The 18,932-nt window shown below is 53.7% G+C and overlaps 2 protein-coding genes across 2 annotated transcripts; one reads left to right on the top strand and one right to left on the bottom strand.

Moving 5' to 3' along the window:
• Positions 1–550: 550 nt before the first annotated feature.
• Positions 551–4,887, bottom strand: MMAB (metabolism of cobalamin associated B). The gene is made up of 9 exons (XM_036393506.2): positions 4,837–4,887; positions 4,659–4,717; positions 4,488–4,581; positions 4,326–4,383; positions 3,823–3,895; positions 3,567–3,664; positions 3,230–3,294; positions 2,547–2,606; positions 551–2,401 (listed from the first exon to the last, which is right to left on the bottom strand). The coding sequence occupies exons 1-9, from the start codon at positions 4,869–4,871 to the stop codon at positions 2,314–2,316; spliced, it is 630 nt and encodes a 209-aa protein (XP_036249399.1). The 5' UTR covers positions 4,872–4,887; the 3' UTR covers positions 551–2,313.
• A 237-nt stretch (positions 4,888–5,124) lies between these two features.
• MVK (mevalonate kinase) lies at positions 5,125–18,685 on the top strand. The gene is made up of 10 exons (XM_036393395.1): positions 5,125–5,229; positions 5,334–5,481; positions 6,208–6,355; positions 7,354–7,509; positions 9,291–9,394; positions 10,215–10,260; positions 11,081–11,171; positions 11,566–11,682; positions 14,221–14,374; positions 14,685–18,685. Exons 1-10 carry the CDS (start codon positions 5,152–5,154, stop codon positions 14,834–14,836), a joined length of 1,194 nt encoding a protein of 397 aa, XP_036249288.1. The 5' UTR covers positions 5,125–5,151; the 3' UTR covers positions 14,837–18,685.
• The last annotated feature ends 247 nt before the right edge of the window (positions 18,686–18,932 follow it).

The raw sequence follows: 18,932 nt of genomic DNA on the forward strand, positions 1-18,932 counted from the left end.
GAGTCCAACCTGTGCCTGATCCCCACCTTGTCACCAGCCCAGAGCACTGAGTGCCACATCCAGGAATTCCTTGGACACCTCTGGGGATGGGGACTCCAAACCTCCCTGGGCAGCCCCTTCCAAGTCCCTGAGCACCCTTTCCATGAGGAAATTCCTCCTGGTGTCCAGCCTGACCCTCCCCTGGCACAGTTTGATGCAGTTTCCTCTCTCCTGTCCTTGTTCCCTGGGAGCAGAGCCTGACACCCCCGGCTGTCCCCTCCTGCCAGGAGCTGTGCAGAGCCACAAGGTCCCCCCTGAGCCTCCTTTTCCCCAGCTCAAGAGCCCATGGCTGTCCTGTGACCTTGGGGACAACTCTCAGGGCAGAATATCCCAGCCCTGCTGAGCTGCAGGCCTTGACTCAACTCCCTCTTTAAGTCAAGCCCTGCTTAGTGACACACCAAGGGTCACCCCAGCAACCTCCCTCTGCCTCAGCCCTCCAGAAACAACTGCTGTGGGTAGAGAGGGAGGGGGCAGCTGGGAGCACCCCAGTAAATTTAATCTCTCTATCATGTTAAGTGTAGCAGCTTGATTTATTTCTCCTTGCAATCCAAACAATGCCAGCTTTGGTCCCAAAACAGTAGTGAGATTTCTTCCCCCCAGCTGGGAAAAAAAAAAAAAAAAAGGAAATACTATAAATCCCTCCCCAAGCTGATTTATGGAGCATTCATGAAGAATTTATATTGCAAAGGATTTTATTAAATTAAACTTGAAAAGCCTCTTGATTCCTGAGGTTCAGTCCCAGAGCCAGAGCTCTCGTAAAACTGGCTGGAGCAGGCAGAGGGAATGGCTGAGGTGACACTGCAGCTGATGGGACCATCCAAATCCAGAGCATTTGTCACTGGGATGTGTTCCAGGCTGAGGCTTGGAAAATTACTCCATGAAAAATGTGCATTAACAAGAGCCATGAAATATCTGCCTCAAACCCAGGTGAGTGATGAGATGGGGGATCTGTTAGTGCCGGGCACTCCTCACTCATTCCTGGGCATTCCTCACTGCCCAAAAAGGGACACAGAGCCAGAGATTCCTTGGAGAACAAGTTTAAGGTTGGTTCTACTCAAATAATGGAATGGGAAAAGGGGCAGGATGGATTTAAAAGCTGCTCCACTAAAAGCAGGACAAGCCCTTGGATGGGCATCACCACCTTGCAGCCCACAGCATTCCCAGGGGGGAAAATTACACCAGCAGGCTTCACATGGGCTCTTCCCAGCTGTATTTCCAAGCTGGAAAATGAGTGCAAAGCTGGAATTGTGTGTGATGTGGGTGTGAGCTCTCTCCAGCCTGCTCTGCTGAGGGCTCCATGCAGAAACATTCCAGGCTCAGCACAGACCCCCTGGGAGGAGCCCTCGGGGTGCTGCCCCTCTCACCCAGCTCCAGCAGGGCCCTGCTCCTCACCCCAGCCCCTTTTCCTGCACCCTCAGTGCCCTGGGTGCTCCCAGACCCTGGGCTCTGCTCCCCCAGCTGGAGGGGCAGCTGGACCCACCATTCCAAGGGACAATCTCCACATGGAGACACCCCCAGCACACAGACCCTGGGGTTTGGCCTTTCCTGCTTCACCCCTGTGCCTGGCAGAGGATGCCCTGGATTGTCAGCACAGAGAATTCCTCACATGCACAAAGAGAGGCAGCCAGAGCCAAGGAATTCTTGGTGCATTCCTGTAAATCTGTACAGCTCAGCTCCAGCCAGAGCTGATGGATTGGAAGGGACTTGGAGCAGCAAAGCTCACAGGGCTCGGTGTTAAAACGTGACAGTTTGTGGCCCTTTGGTACAAGGAAATTCACATTTATTATTTCAGAGCTGTGGACACAAATTCCCAAAGGTCCCAGCTGCTGCTCCATACGAGCACTGTGACTTCAAAGGAGGAGCTGATTGTTTTCCTGATTGTTTTCCCTTCATCATCCCTCAGAGTCCCCTCAGAGCCTTCCCACAGCACCTGCTGCTGCCCAGGGAAATGAAGGCATCTCCAAAATGTTATGGAATTCTCCTGCCTCTACTCCCAGCTAGGAGAAGCAGTGGCTCCAGAGCCATCTCCACATGGGATGTGTGGGCCAGGCCCAGGGAATAGGACAGGTGTGTTTGGGTCCTTTCCAACTCAGGATATTCTGTGATTCTGTTCCTCTCAGGATTTATCAACAAGGTCCTGGTTATTTCACATGGAAATCCTTGGCAGCTCCCATTTTCAGTCCAGGCTTGTTCTCTCTCCCTTCCTTGATGGACAAAAGCAGTCAACTGGATTTAGTTTCCCATGATCAAGGAAAAAAACATTCCAGCTCCCAGCTAGGGCTCAGGTTTTATGTAGATTTTCTCTTCCTTCCCTTCCTTCATTGCAGCATAACGTGCCAGGACAAAGAGATAATCACTGAGCCTGGAAAACAGGGGAAAAGCAGGAAAACCAGTGATCTTATTCCAGAAGAGAAGGTTGTTGAGAAGCAAACCCCCCAGTTTTATTCCCAGAACTAAGGGAATGCTTCAGTAGGGCAGGGCAATGGTTTGGGATTTTATTTTTTTACCTGTTTAAATACTTGGCCACATTTGGATCTGCTTCCCCTGCTTGGACTAAAGGGACCACACTGGGAAAAGCAAAGGGAAATGCTGGTGTTTAATTTTCCAGCTCTGAGTGCACAAAGGCTGGAGCCCCTTCCCACCCCAAACCTCCCCATGGAGTCCCCACTTTGACTCCTGCAGAAGTGAAGGATCTTTGCTTCCCAGGGGGATCTGGGAGGGGTAAATGATGCCAGAAATGCTTGTGTTTGTCCTGGAAGCTCCCTGCTCTGCTCCTCCCAGGATACTCATCCATGGAAATCACTGGACAGAGACTTTACAAGGGCCTGGAGTGACAGGACACAGGGAATGGCTTCCCACTGCCAGAGGCAGGGTTAGATGGGATACTGGGAGAAGTTCCTCCCTGTGAGGGTGGTGAGGCCCTGGCACAGGCTGCCCAGAGAAGCTCTGGCTGTCCCATCCCTGGAAGCATCCAAGGTCAGGCTGGACGGGGCTGCAGAATCCCAAAAGGGTAGGTTGGGGAAGGAAGAACAGAGCCTGGCTTTGTGCCTCCTGCACTCCTGGAACTGGGCTAAACACACAAAAGCTTGGCTTGAGCCCCAGGCCCAGCCCAGCCCAGCCCAGCCCTGGTTTGCTGTCACTGGGGCGTCCCCATCCCCTTTCCTCAGGGTGATCCCAGCACAGCACTCACCACCTCTCAGCCCTGCGGCACACGGCTCGGGAGAAGTGGAGAGCAGCACTGCTCCTGCCTCCAGACTGGAACAGCAAGGAAACACCACTCAGGGTCTGCACCAGCAGGGACAGCTCCCCCTGCCCTCCCACACACAGGGAACTGAGCCCTGTGCCATGGCCAGGCAAGGCAGGGACAGCCCAGTGCAGCAGGGTGGGCAGATGTAACTCCCAGCTCCTTGGCTCTGCTTTTCTCTTGGCATTTACCCATGGGAATAGCAGCCTCCCAGGCTGTTTTCCCATGGTAAGCAGAGCAGCAGGGCTACCCCAAGGAGGTGAGTGGCACAGGCAGCACCTACAGGCAGGATGAAGGCTCTGAGAGGAGGCAGCTGCTCTGAGTAGCTGTCAATCCACTGCTCCAGCTCCAGGATGGGCTTCTCGCTGAACGATGTTCGCTCTATAGAGGGGAGAGAAGAACCGGATGGAAAACAGTGATTCAGACAACAAGCTGAGCTCTCACTTTGCTTTCTTGTGTCAGCAAGTCCTAAGAAACCAAATACTCAGCATCCCACCACCCACAACAGGCTGTGCCACCCCAGGAAAGGCAGGACTTACTGCGGTGAGCCTCCCTGGCTGAGGAGAGTGGTGTGGCAATGTTGGAGCCCACATCCTGCAGCATGCACTGCACCTGGACAAAAACCACAACTGCTGTCACTCCCAGCCATGGCTTTTTGCATTGCTGTGCTCAGCAGAGCTGATCAGCCAAACTCACAGGCTGCCCAGGCAGGACCTGTGTCACTGCTGTGCCCTTGTGGTTGTTTGTGTCCCAGTTTCAAAGCTGGAGCTCTGTTACAACAAAACTCGTGTTAATAATGTGGATCTGACTTAGAATAAACCTAGAGATTAATCTGTCTGCCCATAACTAATAATTTGATCTACCAGCTTCCTTCTTGGTTAAAGAAATTTGCCTCTTAGAGAGCAATCAAGGGAGTCTTAAAGATTTATATATTAAAATACTAGATGTATTGAATTCCTGTGTGTCAGTGTGAGTACTGCGGCTAAAATGAAGGAGTTCATGTTTTAATAGCACTGGAATGATGATTATCATTAATACTCACTTTATGAAGTTGATCAACAAATGTGTAACCCTTTTCACTGCTAAACTCACCAGCCAGCCTTGGGTAGAGAGAAAAAAGCAAAACACAGTTAGCTGGGAATGAAGAAATCATAACAAACATACTTTTTTCCATGTGATTCGGATACTCCCAGCCGGTCCTTACCCGATGGCCGAGCTCAGCTCATCCGTGGCTCCGAGGGCCTCGAAGATCCGGTCGCCCTTGGGCCGCCGCTCCCCGGTGAAGGTGCTGGAGAATCCTTTGGGAAGGGCGGGAGGCGCTCAGGGCCCGGCTGGGGAGCTCTGCCCGCGGCCCCCGGGGCCCCCCGGGCTCTACCTGAGTCTCCCGTCCTCGTGTAGATCCTCGGGGCCCGCTCGCCAGCGGCGCGCTCGGAGCTGTGGAGGCACAAACCGTGAGGGGACACTGTGAGGGGTGGGACACACCGTGAGGGACTCGGCGACACCGAGAGGGACGGAACGACACCGTGAAGAGGTCGCGGCCCTCACACGCTCACCTGCCCGCCCCGCTCCGCCACCGCCGCCCCGCCATCCCCCGCAGGCCCCGTTCCGCCGCCGCCCGCCGCCACATCCCTGCCGGCCGCCGTCGCCGCCGCGCCGTGACCCCGCGCGGCCACCGTCCCGCCCTCAGACCACGCTGTCACCCCAGCGCCGCACCACCCCGCAACGCCCCCTTCCCATTGGCCGTCCGCAAAGTCCCGCCCTCGCACGACGCCCAGCTATTGGCTGAGCGCAGGGAGGCGGGGCAGGGCGCGGCCCGGATTGGTGGGTGGGGCTGTCAGTCGGCGCGGGCCGTGAGCTGCCGTGAGGCGATGTGGGCGCGGGAGCTGGCGGTGTCGGCGCCGGGGAAGGTGATCCTGCACGGGGAGCACGCCGTGGTGCTGGGCAAGGTGAGGGCACGGCGGGGAAACGAGGGAAGCCCGGCCCGGAAAGGGCTGCCCAGCTCGGTAACCGGGGCTGCCCGGCCCCGCTGACCCCCGCTCTCCGCCCGCAGGTGGCCCTGGCCGTGGCGCTGGACCTGCGGACGTTTCTCCGCCTGAGGCCTGGCGCTGAGGGCCGGCTGAGCGTCTCCCTGCCCGGCGTCGGCGTCCGGAGGAGCTGGGACACCCCCGATCTCCGGGCCCTGCGGGAGCGGATCGCAGGCAAGGCCCGGGGGAAGGAAGGAGGAGCTGCCCTGGGGCACTGAGGGGCTCTCGGCACCGTTCGGTGCCTGCCACACCCCGGTGACCGTGCTGGGACCCTCCCGTGGGGTGACTCTGCAGGGACCCCTGTGGGGTTATTTGTCCCCCCTGCAGTGTTTCGAGGCCTCGCTGTCTCTGACCTTGCTCACTGACCTGTCCCTGCCTCTCACAGTTATTTACATTCATTCCCCTGATGGCCCCGCTGATGCTCAGGTGTCCGTGCGCGGCCCTGTCCCCTCCTGGTTTGGGTTCCAGGGACTTGTTCTGGTGCTGTTGTGCCTCGAGCCAGCCTGGGTCTGTTTTCCTGCCTGTCTGTCCCACACCAGCTCCCGACAGGAATTTCTGCAGCACCTTTCACTGGCTGGAGCCCCAGGATATCCCCAAGATATCTACATCCTTTAGTGAAGAGTTTGTGACTTGCCATGTTTTCCATAGTGATTATGGATGGATGCACTGGCAGGTGTAGGGAGGGAAACATTTGGAAATATGGAGTGTGGAAACCTTGGGATTTCAGAGTGCCTGGTGGAGATTTTGCTTTTATTTCATCACAGATCCTCAGGTAGAACCTGAAATGGGCCCCAGCTGTTTCTGCCTGCTGTAACAGAAGGTTTTGTTGTAAATACTGCTCTCAGTGTAGCAATTCCCTGGTGTTTAAGTGTTTAAACTCTCCCCTGCTTGCTTCCATAGCTGATGGTGATGAGTCCAAGTCCCCCAGTGCAGAACAGCTGGATGCACTGAGGGAGTTTGCTGGAATTGCTGCCGGGGCCACAGCTCCAGAAAGTCTTGCTACTCTTGCCTTCCTGTATATGTGCCTGGCTATTTCTGCTAAGTATGGGTAAGGCTCTGCTCCTGCCCCAAAATTTTAGTGGTGGGTGGGTGCTTCAGGAAGGTGAGCTGGGAGCCTCTGCTCTCACTTAGTTTTAAGGGCTGAAACCAGAGCAGTTCATGCCACAGACACAACACACACACCCCTCCCCACAGCAGGCAGCTCCTGTCATCCTGGCTTAGGCTGGAAAAGCAGAAATAAACTGTGAATTTGTTGTCTGAACTAAGTCTGATCTCTTTATGGGCTGAATCTGCCTAAAACTCTGAAAATTTGGAGCTGTTCCAGTTCTCAGCCTTGCCCAGCACCATCTCTGTGTGACTGGATGGGTGCTCAGGGCAGTGTCAGAAACCAAAGCAGAGCCCAACTTCCATCTTCTCATCCAAGAAATCCAAGGATAAAGAACTGTGGTGTGCAGCTGGGTTGTGGTTTCCCTGCAGTCTCAGGGTGGCACTGGGACTGTCACTCAGCAGCCCTGAAAAGCTCCTGGGCTTGATTTTGGAGTCAGTAACACAACCCAGGTGTGTTCAGTGGAGCAAGGGAATGTGGATTCATGTTCCATCTCCCCCACCAGCCTCTTGCTCCAGTGGGATGTGGCTGTGCAAATACAGATTTGGGATGTTTACACTTTATTCAGAAATATGTTTATAACAACCTCTGAAAGGGCTCTTTATGGTGCTGCTCAGGTATTTAGTTACCAAGAGCCCCTCCTAGCAGCCTGACAAGCTGTGCCTATCATGGATCCAGCTCAGGAGGGCTTTATTCCATCACAAGGGCTTGGCCAGGCTGCCCCATTCAGGAATGAGCCCTCCTGCAGCCCCAGTGTGTCAGATGCACGTGCTGATTTGCAAATCCTCACCCACCTTTCCCTGTGATCCCTCCTAACTGGCTTCTTTGCCTTTTTTGTGTTGTCTGGAGGTGGAATTCAGGGTGCTGGCGCCAGTCCCTGTGTGTGGAGGTGGAATTCAGGGTGCTGGTGCCAGTCCCTGTGTGTGTGTCTGTTTCCCCAGGGATGTTCCCAGCGTGGATATCGTGGTGTGGTCGGAGCTGCCCACGGGAGCAGGGCTGGGATCCAGTGCTGCCTATGCTGTGTGCCTGGCTGCAGCCCTGCTCATGCTGTGTGGAGCCATCTCCTGCCCACTGCAGGAGGGAGAATCCACAGCCAGGTAAGGAATTCCAGCCTGGCATGCACAGCTCTGTGCCCCACCTTTCCTTTTGCCTGCACGAATTCTGGCACTGCCACCTCTGCTGGTCTCTCTTGGCTGTCACCACAAGTGACACCCTGAGCCCATCTCCTGTCCATGCCCAGTGTTCCCAGCCTTCTCCCAGACTTTGTAAAACTCCCCGTTTCCCTTGTTTAGGGTCAGATAACCATACCTAAAAAGGGGGGGAAATCCCTTATTTTTTCAATCTAATAAAACACACTGAAAATTTTCAAGCTCAGTTTCCTCTTGCTCTGAGCATCTTCCAGGTTTTGCTTTGAGTCCTCGAGGATCCTTTCTAGGGTTTCTTTTGCATTTCCCATGAATTCTTTTCTGCATGTGCTACATTTCCTCCTGATCTCCTGCCTGTCTTTCCCTTTTATCAGTACCTGATGAAAGAGAGTTTCTTTCCTTCTGCCCTTGGAGCTCCCCTTTGGAAACCTGGAGTGCTGTGCCCCTGTGAGAGGGAGCTCTGTTTGAAGCTGTTTAAAATCAAAGCTGGAGGGGCAGAACCTCTGTTGTGTGGGATTTTGTGTGGGGCTGAGAGTGAGACAGCAAGGAGGGTGGTTCTGTGTTCTGCTTCTGAGCCAGAACTTGCAGCCTGACCCAGAAACAGGTTCTTGTTGGGAGCACTTGAGCAAATCTCCCAAATTGGGAAATAAAAAGGCAGCTCTAAGTGTTGCAGCAAGGATGTCTTCATTCCCTGCTCACCCTCCGTGGCTTCAGCATGGATCCAGCATAATTCCTGCCTTGCAGCTGGTGTGCAGAGAGCTGGGGTTGTCAGACTTCAGAAGGGTTTTGCTTCCCATGGCAAGAAAAGAACAGCAGGATAGAAAGCCTCCTGTGTCGGGAGGAATTGCAGCCTCTCAAAGAGGATTAAAAACAAGTGGTTTACTCTGTTCCTGAGGCTGCTGCTGTGAGCTGTTTGCTGAGTGCTCCCAGATTAAATCCTGGCAGGTGGAATGCAAGGTGTGTGGACATGGATAAGGACATTCAGCCAAGGCCCAGGGAAGCAGGAGTGAAGGGGAGCAGTTTCTGGATAGAAGGTGGCTCTTGGAATTTCTGCATTGCCTTGCAAGACGCTGCAAGGCTTTCCCAAATTGTGAATTTGTGCCTCTGCCCCAGCATGGAATACCTGTTGAATGGACTTGTGGTGTGCAGGGAGGGTCAGAGGTGTGTTTTTGTGCTCAGACTGAGAGCAGGATTAAATGGGATACTGGGAATTCTCCCTGTGAGGATGGTGAGGCTCTGGCACAGGCTGTCCAGAGCAGCTGTGGCTGCCCCATCCCTGGAAGTGTCCAAGGCCAGGTTGGATGGGGCTTGGAGCAACCTGGGACAGTGGAAGGTGTCCCTGCCCAACCAGGGCCTCACCACCCTCACAGGGAAGAATTTTTTCCTAGTATCCAATCTAAACCTGTCAATCTCTGTCAACTTAAAGCCATCCCCCCTTGTCCTGTCATTCCAGGCCCTTGTGAATAGTCTCTGTCCATCTTTCTTGTAGCTCCTTCAGGCACTGGAATGAGGTGTCCTCAAAGCTACTCCTCTCCTGAACAATCCCAGCTCCCTCAGCCTTTCCAGTGTGTGTGGTAACACACCCTGTTTGGTGAGGTGGGGATGAGTCTGGACTTGAATTCCATTAAATCTGATCTACACCAGGCCAAAGCTGGGATCTTCCCCCTGAACCTGATTCCTCCTTATCCACTGGTTTGGAGTTGTTTGGTTGGAGTTATTTCCTTGCCTTCCAGGTGGACAGAAGAAGAGCTGACACTGATCAACAGCTGGGCCTTCCGAGGGGAGCAGGTGATCCATGGCAATCCATCGGGTGTGGACAATGCTGTTGGCACCTGGGGTAGGTGTGGTTGCTGCTTCTCAGGCAGAAACTCCCAAATTCAGCTCCCTGTTCTGGCCTGAGCACAGGGAATCCTACCCCTGTCTCAGTCTGCCCCATCTGTGAGCTGGGCCTGGAGCCAGCTGGAATGTTGGGAATGGGCTGCAGGAGCACCAGAGCTCTGTCCCCCCCCCAGGCAGGTGCCACAGGGCAGAGACCTTGCTGCAAATAACTGATATTTAAACATTCTGCAGTGAACAAAGAAACCTAATCCTGTCCCAGGGATAATGCAGGGGAAAATGCAGTTGGACAGCTGTCATTTAGTTTCAATTAGCAGAGACTTCCCAGTGTTTTGAAAGTGTCCTTGGAGACTGTTAATAATCTTTCTAATGAGACCTAATCACAGTGCCTGTGTGAGGGTAGGAGCCAAGTGAGACATTCCTTCTGGACAATGAAATTCCATGCTGCAGGATGGCTGCTGACACCAGTGCACACCACTTCAGTCCCTGGAATCCCGTGTGCTTGGCTCTGCTGGATTCTGTTTTCTCAGGAAAGGTTTCGTGCTGGCCAAACTCTTTGCCTTTTTAAAACTTATTTGATGTGATCCTGGAGGAGGAGGAGAGCAAAGGGAAAGGCCTTGGCTTGAGCATGTCCAGCCAGACCCTCTCATTAAGGCCGCAGGGTGAGGCAGGGCCGTACTGCTGGAGAACATGGTTCATTTAGCTGGTGTTTCTTGCAATTACTGTCACAGGCTCTGGGTGAGGTTCTGAAGATGAAAGACCTTCTGTGTTAATCTCTCAGCTCGCTCTCTGCTGAGACAATAACATGTATTTTACTTTAGGTGGAGCCCTGAGATACCAAGCAGGAAAAATCACACCGTTAAAGAGGTAATATTGGAGTTTAAAAATAACCCTCACACACGGTGGGTGGAACATGTCAGAGAGGCTCTGGGTGGATGTTGGAGGGTATGAGGATGATGGGAGATGGCTGGAGTGTGGGAAGGGCTCTGCAACCCCATTTTGGGTATGGGCAGCCTCAGTTGTTGGGGTGGATGGGGACAATAAAACGTTTGGTCATTATCTGACATTAGATGAACACAGCAGCAAGGATCAATATTAATTTCATGGCATTATGGGCAGCAGGAATGGATCTGCTCCTGGCAGCAAATGACATTGTGGGGAGGGGGAACTTTGTGCTTACCTGGTGGTGGGAAAACCCATTGGCAGAGAGAAATCTGGGTCCTGTGTGTTCCCTCTGCCTCCTGCCAGAGAAGTATAATCTGACTCCATTAAAATCTTTCACAGTGCATGAAATTGCTCTATTAGCAGTTAATGGCCACTGCTGGCTACTCTTGTAGAGAGTATTTCAAAGGAAAAAATTTGCTTCAAAAACACGGATTTTAGTAAATACATTAGAGTCCTATTTATAGCTCTAGTACAGTTGTTCCTTGTATCCAGGAGGAACAAGCCTGATCCCAGCCAGCACTGAAACACCTGCTGAAGTTTTGTAAAATGAGTGGGACTCCTTATCTTAGGTTCCTGTTCAAGGAGGCCTTTTGAGGCAGAATAAGCTGTAGCCTTGGGGAGTGTGAAGGAAAGAGGCCAGGAGATGTTCCCTGCCCATGGCAGGGGGTTGGAATGAGATGAGCTTTTAAGGTCCCTTCCAATCCAAAACACTCTGGGATTCTCTGTCTCCTGTTGCTTCCAGGGTGCCCACACTGAGGATCTTGCTGACCAACACCAAAGTCCCTCGGAGCACCAAGGTCCTGGTGGCTGGTGTAAAGGAGAAGATCCTGAAGGTGCAGGTGGTTGTGGGATGGAGAAGTGGGGGATAACCTTTGGGAGATAACCCTGGACTGCAGGTCCCACAGGATCTTTTGGGACATCTCTCCTGTGGCCACTGTATTCCTGTCTCCCAGCTGCTTGGGAATGGGGTTTCAGCTCATCTCCTCCCTTCCTCCAGTTTAACAGGAGTTAAAATCACCAATTTGCGACCATGAAAAGAGCACTTCCTTCCTCTGGCTTGTTTCCTTCTCTTCCTCCCTTTTCTGCAGCCAGGAGCAGGCTATCATCACCCTGCTCTGGGAATGAGCGAGGAATTGCCCAGCTCAAAGACACTGGGACCAGTTTCCTCCCAGTGGTTTTGGAAGAGCAGCAAGCAGGCACCTGACATCCCTCCTTCCCCCTTTCCAGTTCCCTGCCATCATGAACCCGGTGCTGGACTCCATCGATGCCGTTTCTCAGGAGTGCCAAAGTGTTCTGGAAGCGATGCCTGCAAATCCATCACCAGAGCATTACCCTGTGCTGGAGGTAAGGGGCTTGCTCGCCAGTATTTTTAGCCACTGTTACTGTTGAACATCAAAATGTCATTTAAAGAACATTAGGTCTGGAAAAAAAAAAGTGATAGCAGGAAATGTTCAGTTCTGAGTGAAACCATGGTCTGGGTGTGCTGCTTTTAATGCCCTTCCTGGAGCCAGAAGCTGCTGCTGGTGCCTCTTCCCAGCTGTGTGCAGGGAGGGAGGGGCAGGCCTGGGGCTCTGGGGACCTGTGGCTCTGGAGGGTTTGTTTCTCTTACACTGAGTGCCCCAGCTCTGGCAGTCACTGCCTGTGAATCAACAGCTCTGTCACTGCCAGGGCTGGGGTGAGGAGAGCCCAGAGCCACTGGTTTGTGATGGACTGACTGGTTCCCAGCCAGCTCCTGGTGCTCCAGGCTCATCCTGGCTCCAGAGAGCCACAGACAGAGCTGTGCCCAGAGCTGACCTGACATTGATGCACGAGGTGCACACAAAGATCTGTTTGTCTTGGCTTTGAGCAAAGAGCAGAGGCTGGGGAGGGGGGAGGAACAGGCTTCCGAGTGGAAGAAGTGCTGAGAGTGCTGTAATGCTGCTCCACAGCACCGTGGGGGAGGGATTTGTGTCTGTGTCCCAGCTGAGGCAAACCTGGCCTGGCCCTGGGAGCCAGCCTGGACACTCAGGAGCCATTTGGTACCAGTCCTTGTTGGCATCTGGATGCTTCCCCTTGGCTCTCAGGAGGATCTCTGCTTGTCCTTGCTCTTGCTCTGGGTTGTTCCCATGGGATTCATAGCAGAGTCCTGCTCCCGTGGCACCAGGGTGGGATTCTGGACCCCTCACAGTGGGCTGAGCTGCCATCAGCTGAGGGAGGTCTGTTCACAGCACAGCTTCACATAACTCATCTTAATTCCACGTCCTCAGGCTGTCAGAAGTGTCAGGGGACAGGGAAGAGAGGGGATAATTTGAGTTGTGCTTTGAGCTCCTCACATGGAAAATGCCAAAGCATCCTTGTGTCCCACACCCGGGAAGCAGCACTGCAGTGAGCAGATTCCTGTCTTGAATCTTGTTGTTTTGTCTTGTGCTTGAAGAGCCCAGAGGGGCCCAGCTGATTAGATGCAGCACACAGATATATAAATACATCTTTTGGGCTGTTTCTGAAATGTGCAGCTCTGGCCAGCGCTGTATTTGAACCATGGAACTAGTCTAGTGTGTCATAAGCTGTCATCGGATTCCTGGCAGATTTTGGATCAGGAGATGACAGGTGTCTTGGATCATCACAGGCACTGCTGTGCCCTCACTCAGGCATATAAAGAGGCCTCTGGATGGACGTGTGTCCTGCCCAGCCTGGAGTGGGTGGTGGCTGAGCCCTGCCTGCCACCCGCTCCTTGCTCTTCCCACAGTTCCTTAAGCACTGGGCAGAAATGCTCTCTCTGGAGGGGGGAGAGGGATTCTTTCTGCAGTGTCCCCTCCTGTGTGAGGTTGGCAGGATTCCCGGGTGGAGTTGAGGGAGGGGGTTGTGGCTGACACCTGTCCCCGTGCTCCCTGTGCACAGAGCCCCTCCTGGCTCACAGGGAGCTGCAAGCAGGGAACAGCTCAGTGCTGCTTGCTGGGGGAGGGAGCACAGGGCCGGGAGGGCCCCGTGGTGCTCAGGGAGCTGATGTCTGCTCCTGGCCCTGCTCCAGACTTACTCCAAGCACAGGCCAGGCCCTTCCCTCTGCTCCTGAGTTCCTCACCTGTCCTGCTGGGAGGGGAGAAGCTGTAACTTCCATTTCTGTGTGGTGTTGTCCATCCCTCAGGCTGTTTGGACCTTGCTGCTGGGGCAGCTTTCTCCAGGAGTAGCAGGTCTGGCTGGCTGGGAAGTGTGGCAGGGATGCTCCCACAGCTCTGCCAGGAGGGTGGGCTCACTCAGAGAGGGGCCTGTGCTGCTCCCAGAGGGAAGGACCCTCTTGACCTCACTTGAGCTGGGTGCCAGATGTCCAGCGTGGTGCTGCTCTTTGGCTCCCGGCCCGGGCCCTGCCCTTGAGGAGGGAGAAGTGCAGCACAGAGCAAACAAAGGGACGTCCCTCTGTGTCACCTCTCCAGCGATGCCTCAGCCGTGTCAGAAGTCCCTGGATTTGGCCTTGCTGGATGGATGGCAGAGCAGGGCAGGGTGACAGCCAGGAATGAGAGCTGCTGGCTCAGTGCCCTTCCCACGGCCAGCGAGGGGCCTTGCACAGCCTCCTGCTCAGCACTCAGTGACAGGGCAGAGGAGAAGCAGTCAGGAGGCATTGGAGAGCTCTGGAAAAAATTCCTGCTGGCAGCTTGCAGTGATCAGGATTTTCCTGGAAGGTGCAGGAGTGTTGTACCACTGTCACTGTGCAAATTGTGATGGGGGACAGGGATACATGAGCAGCTCAGAGCTCACACTCTGGCCTGACCTTGCTCCTTGGAGCTGGTGGCCAAATTTCTGCATAAAGGAGGTGGTTGTGAAGGGATGGCTGGGAAGGCAGGGCTGCCACTGCTGTAAAGAGCCTCTGCCTCTGTGTGTGCTCATCTCCTCTCTTTGTGTTGCTTTTAGGAATTCTTTGACATAAACCAACACCACTTAAATGTGCTTGGAGTGGGCCACCCCTCCCTGGACAGGCTGTGCCAGGTGACAGCATCCCACAGCCTGCACAGCAAACTGACAGGGGCTGGTGGGGGTGGCTGTGGCATCACCCTGCTGCCACCAGGTCAGTACAGCCCCTTGGGCATCTTCCTCTTCCTCACAGCTCTGGGAGGTGGGGCAGGTCTGGGAGCAGAGGAATCACTGCCAGCCCTGGTCTGGCTCTGGAGGGATGGGTGGGATGTGTCCCAGCACTGCCTGGCACTGTGGGTTGCAGTGTGTGATCCAGGGCCGATTCAGAGTGTTCATTTATGTGTGTCAGCCCCTGAGGGCACTGGCCCTGTGCCAGGGGCTGTGTTTGCAGGAGCCATGGCCCTTTCCCTCTCCCTGCAGTGGCCGAGCTGACTCGCTGGCTGCTCTTGCCTTGCTCTTGGCAGACACCTCCCCTCTGGCCGTGGAAGCAGCCAAGCAAGACTTGTGTGCCTGTGGATTTGAATGCTGGGAGACCAAGATTGGGGCCCCCGGGGTGACCCTGCACTCCTGCTCCTCCCTGAGTGCCCAAGTGCTGCACGCGCTCGCCCAGAGCTGAGCTGCTGCCTCTTGGCACCACCTCCTCAGAGCTCTGCGTGCCCAGATGCCTGGAAACTTCCTTCCCCTCTCCTGTGTGGCTGAGGGCCTCCAGATGTGGGTATGGAGCCAGTTTGGGGCCTGGTGTCACTGGGATTTGGGGCTGCAATGGGGACCTGGGAGCACCCACCCAGTGGTGTCTGACCAAAGCTCTCAAAAATCTTGGTTTGAATTTCCTTCCTCAACTGCTGTGTTGATCCCAAGGGGCAGGAGAAGAGGGGCTTGGCTGGATTCCAGGGTGGATAATGACACTTTGCTGCTTCAGATGCATGTGGTGTCTCTTCCCTCATCCCTGCTGTCCTGTGGGAGCTGGCAAGGTGGATGTGCATGGTGCTTTGACGTTTTTGGGTGAAGAGCATCTTTGGCAGCTCAGGGCTTGATGCTCAGGTCTCTGTTTCTTCTGGACTACATTCCCAGCGAAGAGGAAACCTTTAATACAGCTCTTCCCTGCTATTGGTTAAGTGTTGGGTAATTAAAATGCAAGATAAAGCACAATTCTAGTGAAATTACTGATTTTCACTCTTTTCCATAATCTCTGCCTGGGCTGATAAGCAGAGTGCTGTAGTCAGGCTCTGGTTTTTATTCACATGTGCAAGGTCTGGCTCAAACAGCACCTGCAAGGAGGGCAGCTCCAGGCCAAGGGCAGGCTTAAAATTCCTCCTTGTAAAAGCTGTTCTCTCACACTTCACTCTTCAACCAGCATGTCCCTGACCCTGCCTGGGGTTGGGTTTACTTTGGTGTAATTAAGTAGGGGAAAGAAACCCAAACCACGTCCTCAAAAGCTCACCATAAGTTGCAGTTGACAAACTCTAAAACCTAAATGCATTTAGACTTATTACACAAATGTAAATGCATTTTTTACTCCTGAAATTTTAATGAGCTGTGCCACAGAATGAAAGGGAAGTGGCTGAGGCCAGAATCTCTGGGAGTCATGAGCTGACTCTGAGGGACTGTGGTCTCTGCTGTACCTGCCAAGGGGGTTTTATCATCACTCTCTTTGTCTGGGGTGGGTTTTTTAAGTGGGTTTTTAAGTGTAGCTGTGTTCAAGAATCGCTTCACTCAAAGCTGAGTAATGAATTGGCAGAGGTGGGGAATTTGCCTTCCACTTCCAACCCAGGGTTAAAAAAAACTAATTGTGAGAAGCTGAGATGTTCTAGCTCTAAACTCCCAGCGTCATGGTGACCAGCTTTAGTTCCCTGATCCCATGTAAAACTGTCTCTGGTTTTAATAAATCCATGGGTTTTTTTTAGTGCAAAGTGTTCTTTGATAATTATGCTGGATACAAAAGGAAAAAAGCACCTTACACTGCTTCAGGAAAGCAGGTCTCAGATGCTGCCTTTCTACATGTCTAATTACAATTCCAATTTGCATCTGAGAGCTGCTTTACACTAATCACAAGTCAGAAAGGCTGATAAATAATTTACCATTTTCTAATACAGTGTAATCAATGTGAGGATCTGGGAGCGTGTTGACTTTAACCACTTACATGTGTCGACTTTGTGATGTTGGCACAAAGAGATGCCAGATCCAGCACGGGGAACTTCCCTTCAAAGCAGCATGTCTGGGGCTGAGCCTTGTTGGCTCTGAGGGCTGGGGAGTAGAACTGAGGGGAAATTCACAGAATCCCAGGATCATTCAGCATGGGAAAGCTTTCCAAGTCCAGCCTGTGACCAATCCCCGCTTTCCCACCCAGCCTAGAGCACTGAGTGTCACATCCAGGCATTCCTTGGATGCCTCCAGGGATGGGGACTCCAAACCTCCCCAAAAGGGACCACCCTTTCCATGAGGAAATTCCTCCTGATGTCCAACCTGAGTCCTCATCCCGCTCTGCTCTGTGGCAGAGTGGAAGCGGTGACATTCTGGGGCAGGGAGGGTGGTGGCAGGTGTCGTGGCAGCAGGGTGACCCACGCTGGGGTCTGTGGGAAGGGTCCAGGGTGACACAGGCACTGCTGGGATCTGCCTTCCCTGTGCCACAGGGACCAGATCTGCCGAAGTCAGCAGCTGGAGCCGGTCCCAGTCTGGAGTGAGCACAGATTTCACATCCATCTGTGAGCACGGGAGTGCCCATTCCATCCTTTCCAAACTCCTCCTTCACCAGCTCCATCAAACGCTCTGCAGGGGCATTGCTACACCCAGAGGGACAACCCGAGGGGTGGCTGGGATGTCCCTGACCCCACCTTCCACACGGGAATCGCCCCTGCACTCAGAGTTCCAACCTCCTGCTGCGACTCCTGAGCCCTGGGACACACAAAACCATCCCTGCCCCTCCTCAGCCTGGGGCAGGAGCAGCTGCTGCCGTGGGACTGGTGCCCCACGGGGACACAGAGAGGGGCAGAAGGAGGCACAGCTCTGTCTCTTGTGTGTTTTGCTGCTTTGGAAACAAAACTGAAGCCTGTGGAGCGTGTTCTCCCCACGGATCAGCCCCTCCTCTCGCAGGCACCCCGCGGGACGGATGTGCAGCAGGGCAGCGATTGCTGCTGAAGGATTAGCCTGGTAATTTGGCTAATTTTTCTTGAGCTTCATTTTTCACATTACGAGCTCTGCAGCAAGACTAACGAGCCTGGCTTTGCCTCTAATAGCCAGCACAGGGACGGGGAGGGGAGGCTGTGCTCCAGCCTAAAGGAGGGATTGAGGAATTGCAGAGGTGAGAACTGGGGGTCACCGGTGTTTAGTGACAACAAAAAGAAAACACTTTGAATAAAAATACCTTTTAAAGTCGTCCTTGTCCTTCACAGCCAGTGCCTGGGGCAGCATCTCTGCCGGGGTGTCTCCCCCTATCCCTGGGGAATGTCCCGGTGCCCCGAGGGGCTCCTGCCCTCCCTGCACGTCCTCCCCTGAGCCGGACCCGGCGCTCCCCGGCCGGCCCTGGCAGGCACAGATGGTATTATTGTTTGTTTGCACTCGGTGTCAGCAGTGCCTTCTTTCTGCTCCGCTGAGTAGATGCTGAGGAGGCAGTGACATTATTGGAGATCACGGAGAGAGCAGGAACAGGGTCAGGGAGAGAGAGGGGAAATGTCAGCGCGCAGTCAGGCGGGGCTGGGGGGCTGCTCACACCCCCGGGGCTCCCGCTGCTCCAGGGGTCCCTCCTGGGGACAGGAGGTGGCACTGGGACCCCCTGCACGGCCTGCAGGGCCACTGCCATGTCCTCAGACACACTTGGAGGGTTTGGGAGGTCCCCTGGGGCGAGTAGGGACCCCCCCAGAGCCATTTTAAGGGCCATTTGTGCATCTGGCACCTCCCTTGTCCCCTCTGTTTCTCATCCCAAGGGATTTTGGGGCTCCCCCATTCCCAGAGCTCGTGGGGAGCCCGTCCCCCGTGTTCCCCCCCATCCCTCTCCCCTCCCAGCACGCTGAAGGTTTTGAAAGTTAAGTATTACCGTCTGCTTTGTTGTTGCCTAACTACGACAGACAAATTGAGAACTAGTTGTCAAAATGTCAGTGCACAACAAATCAACATTCAAAATGAGTCTCAGCGCTATGTGGTGTATAATTAAAAAAAAATCCTTTTTAGAAATTTCAGCAAGCGTTGGCTCTGCTTTATATTTGTCTGTGTGATTAATAAAGGCAGCTAATTTTCAGACTTTAAAAACAGCTAGAAAATAGCTCCTAATTACATATTAGGTTCCAAGCGGCCCCCGCTGAGCGAGGCTGGTATTGGTGGGCCAGAGAATTTGGCAGGGGCTTAATTACATTCTGAGCATCATCTAATTTTAGTTAAATGTAATGTAATCAGCAGCAGATGTCTGAAATAAAATATGAATTATGAATATGATGAAATTTCATTCTTGAATAAAAAAGTAATTTGCTATTTAGTTCATTAAAGTCGCAGAGGTTTATTAGGGAGCAGGTACACGGTGTGGCTGGGTTCTATTAAAATGATATTTCAGAGGGAGAAGGAAATTGCATTAAAGGTGCTAAAATATTCTGCCAGGATGCTGTGCCGGGTGGGAATGAGCGTTTACAAAAATAACGGAGCCCTGGGCCGGTGCCAGCCCCCGGCTCCGCAGCTTCCGTTTACGCGAGGTGACGTCCCACGTCCCGGGGGGACCCAGGATGGGC

The sequence above is a fragment of the Molothrus ater genome, chromosome 18 (genome assembly GCF_012460135.2).
Source record: "Molothrus ater isolate BHLD 08-10-18 breed brown headed cowbird chromosome 18, BPBGC_Mater_1.1, whole genome shotgun sequence".
In the NCBI taxonomy this organism is placed as follows: domain Eukaryota; kingdom Metazoa; phylum Chordata; class Aves; order Passeriformes; family Icteridae; genus Molothrus; species Molothrus ater.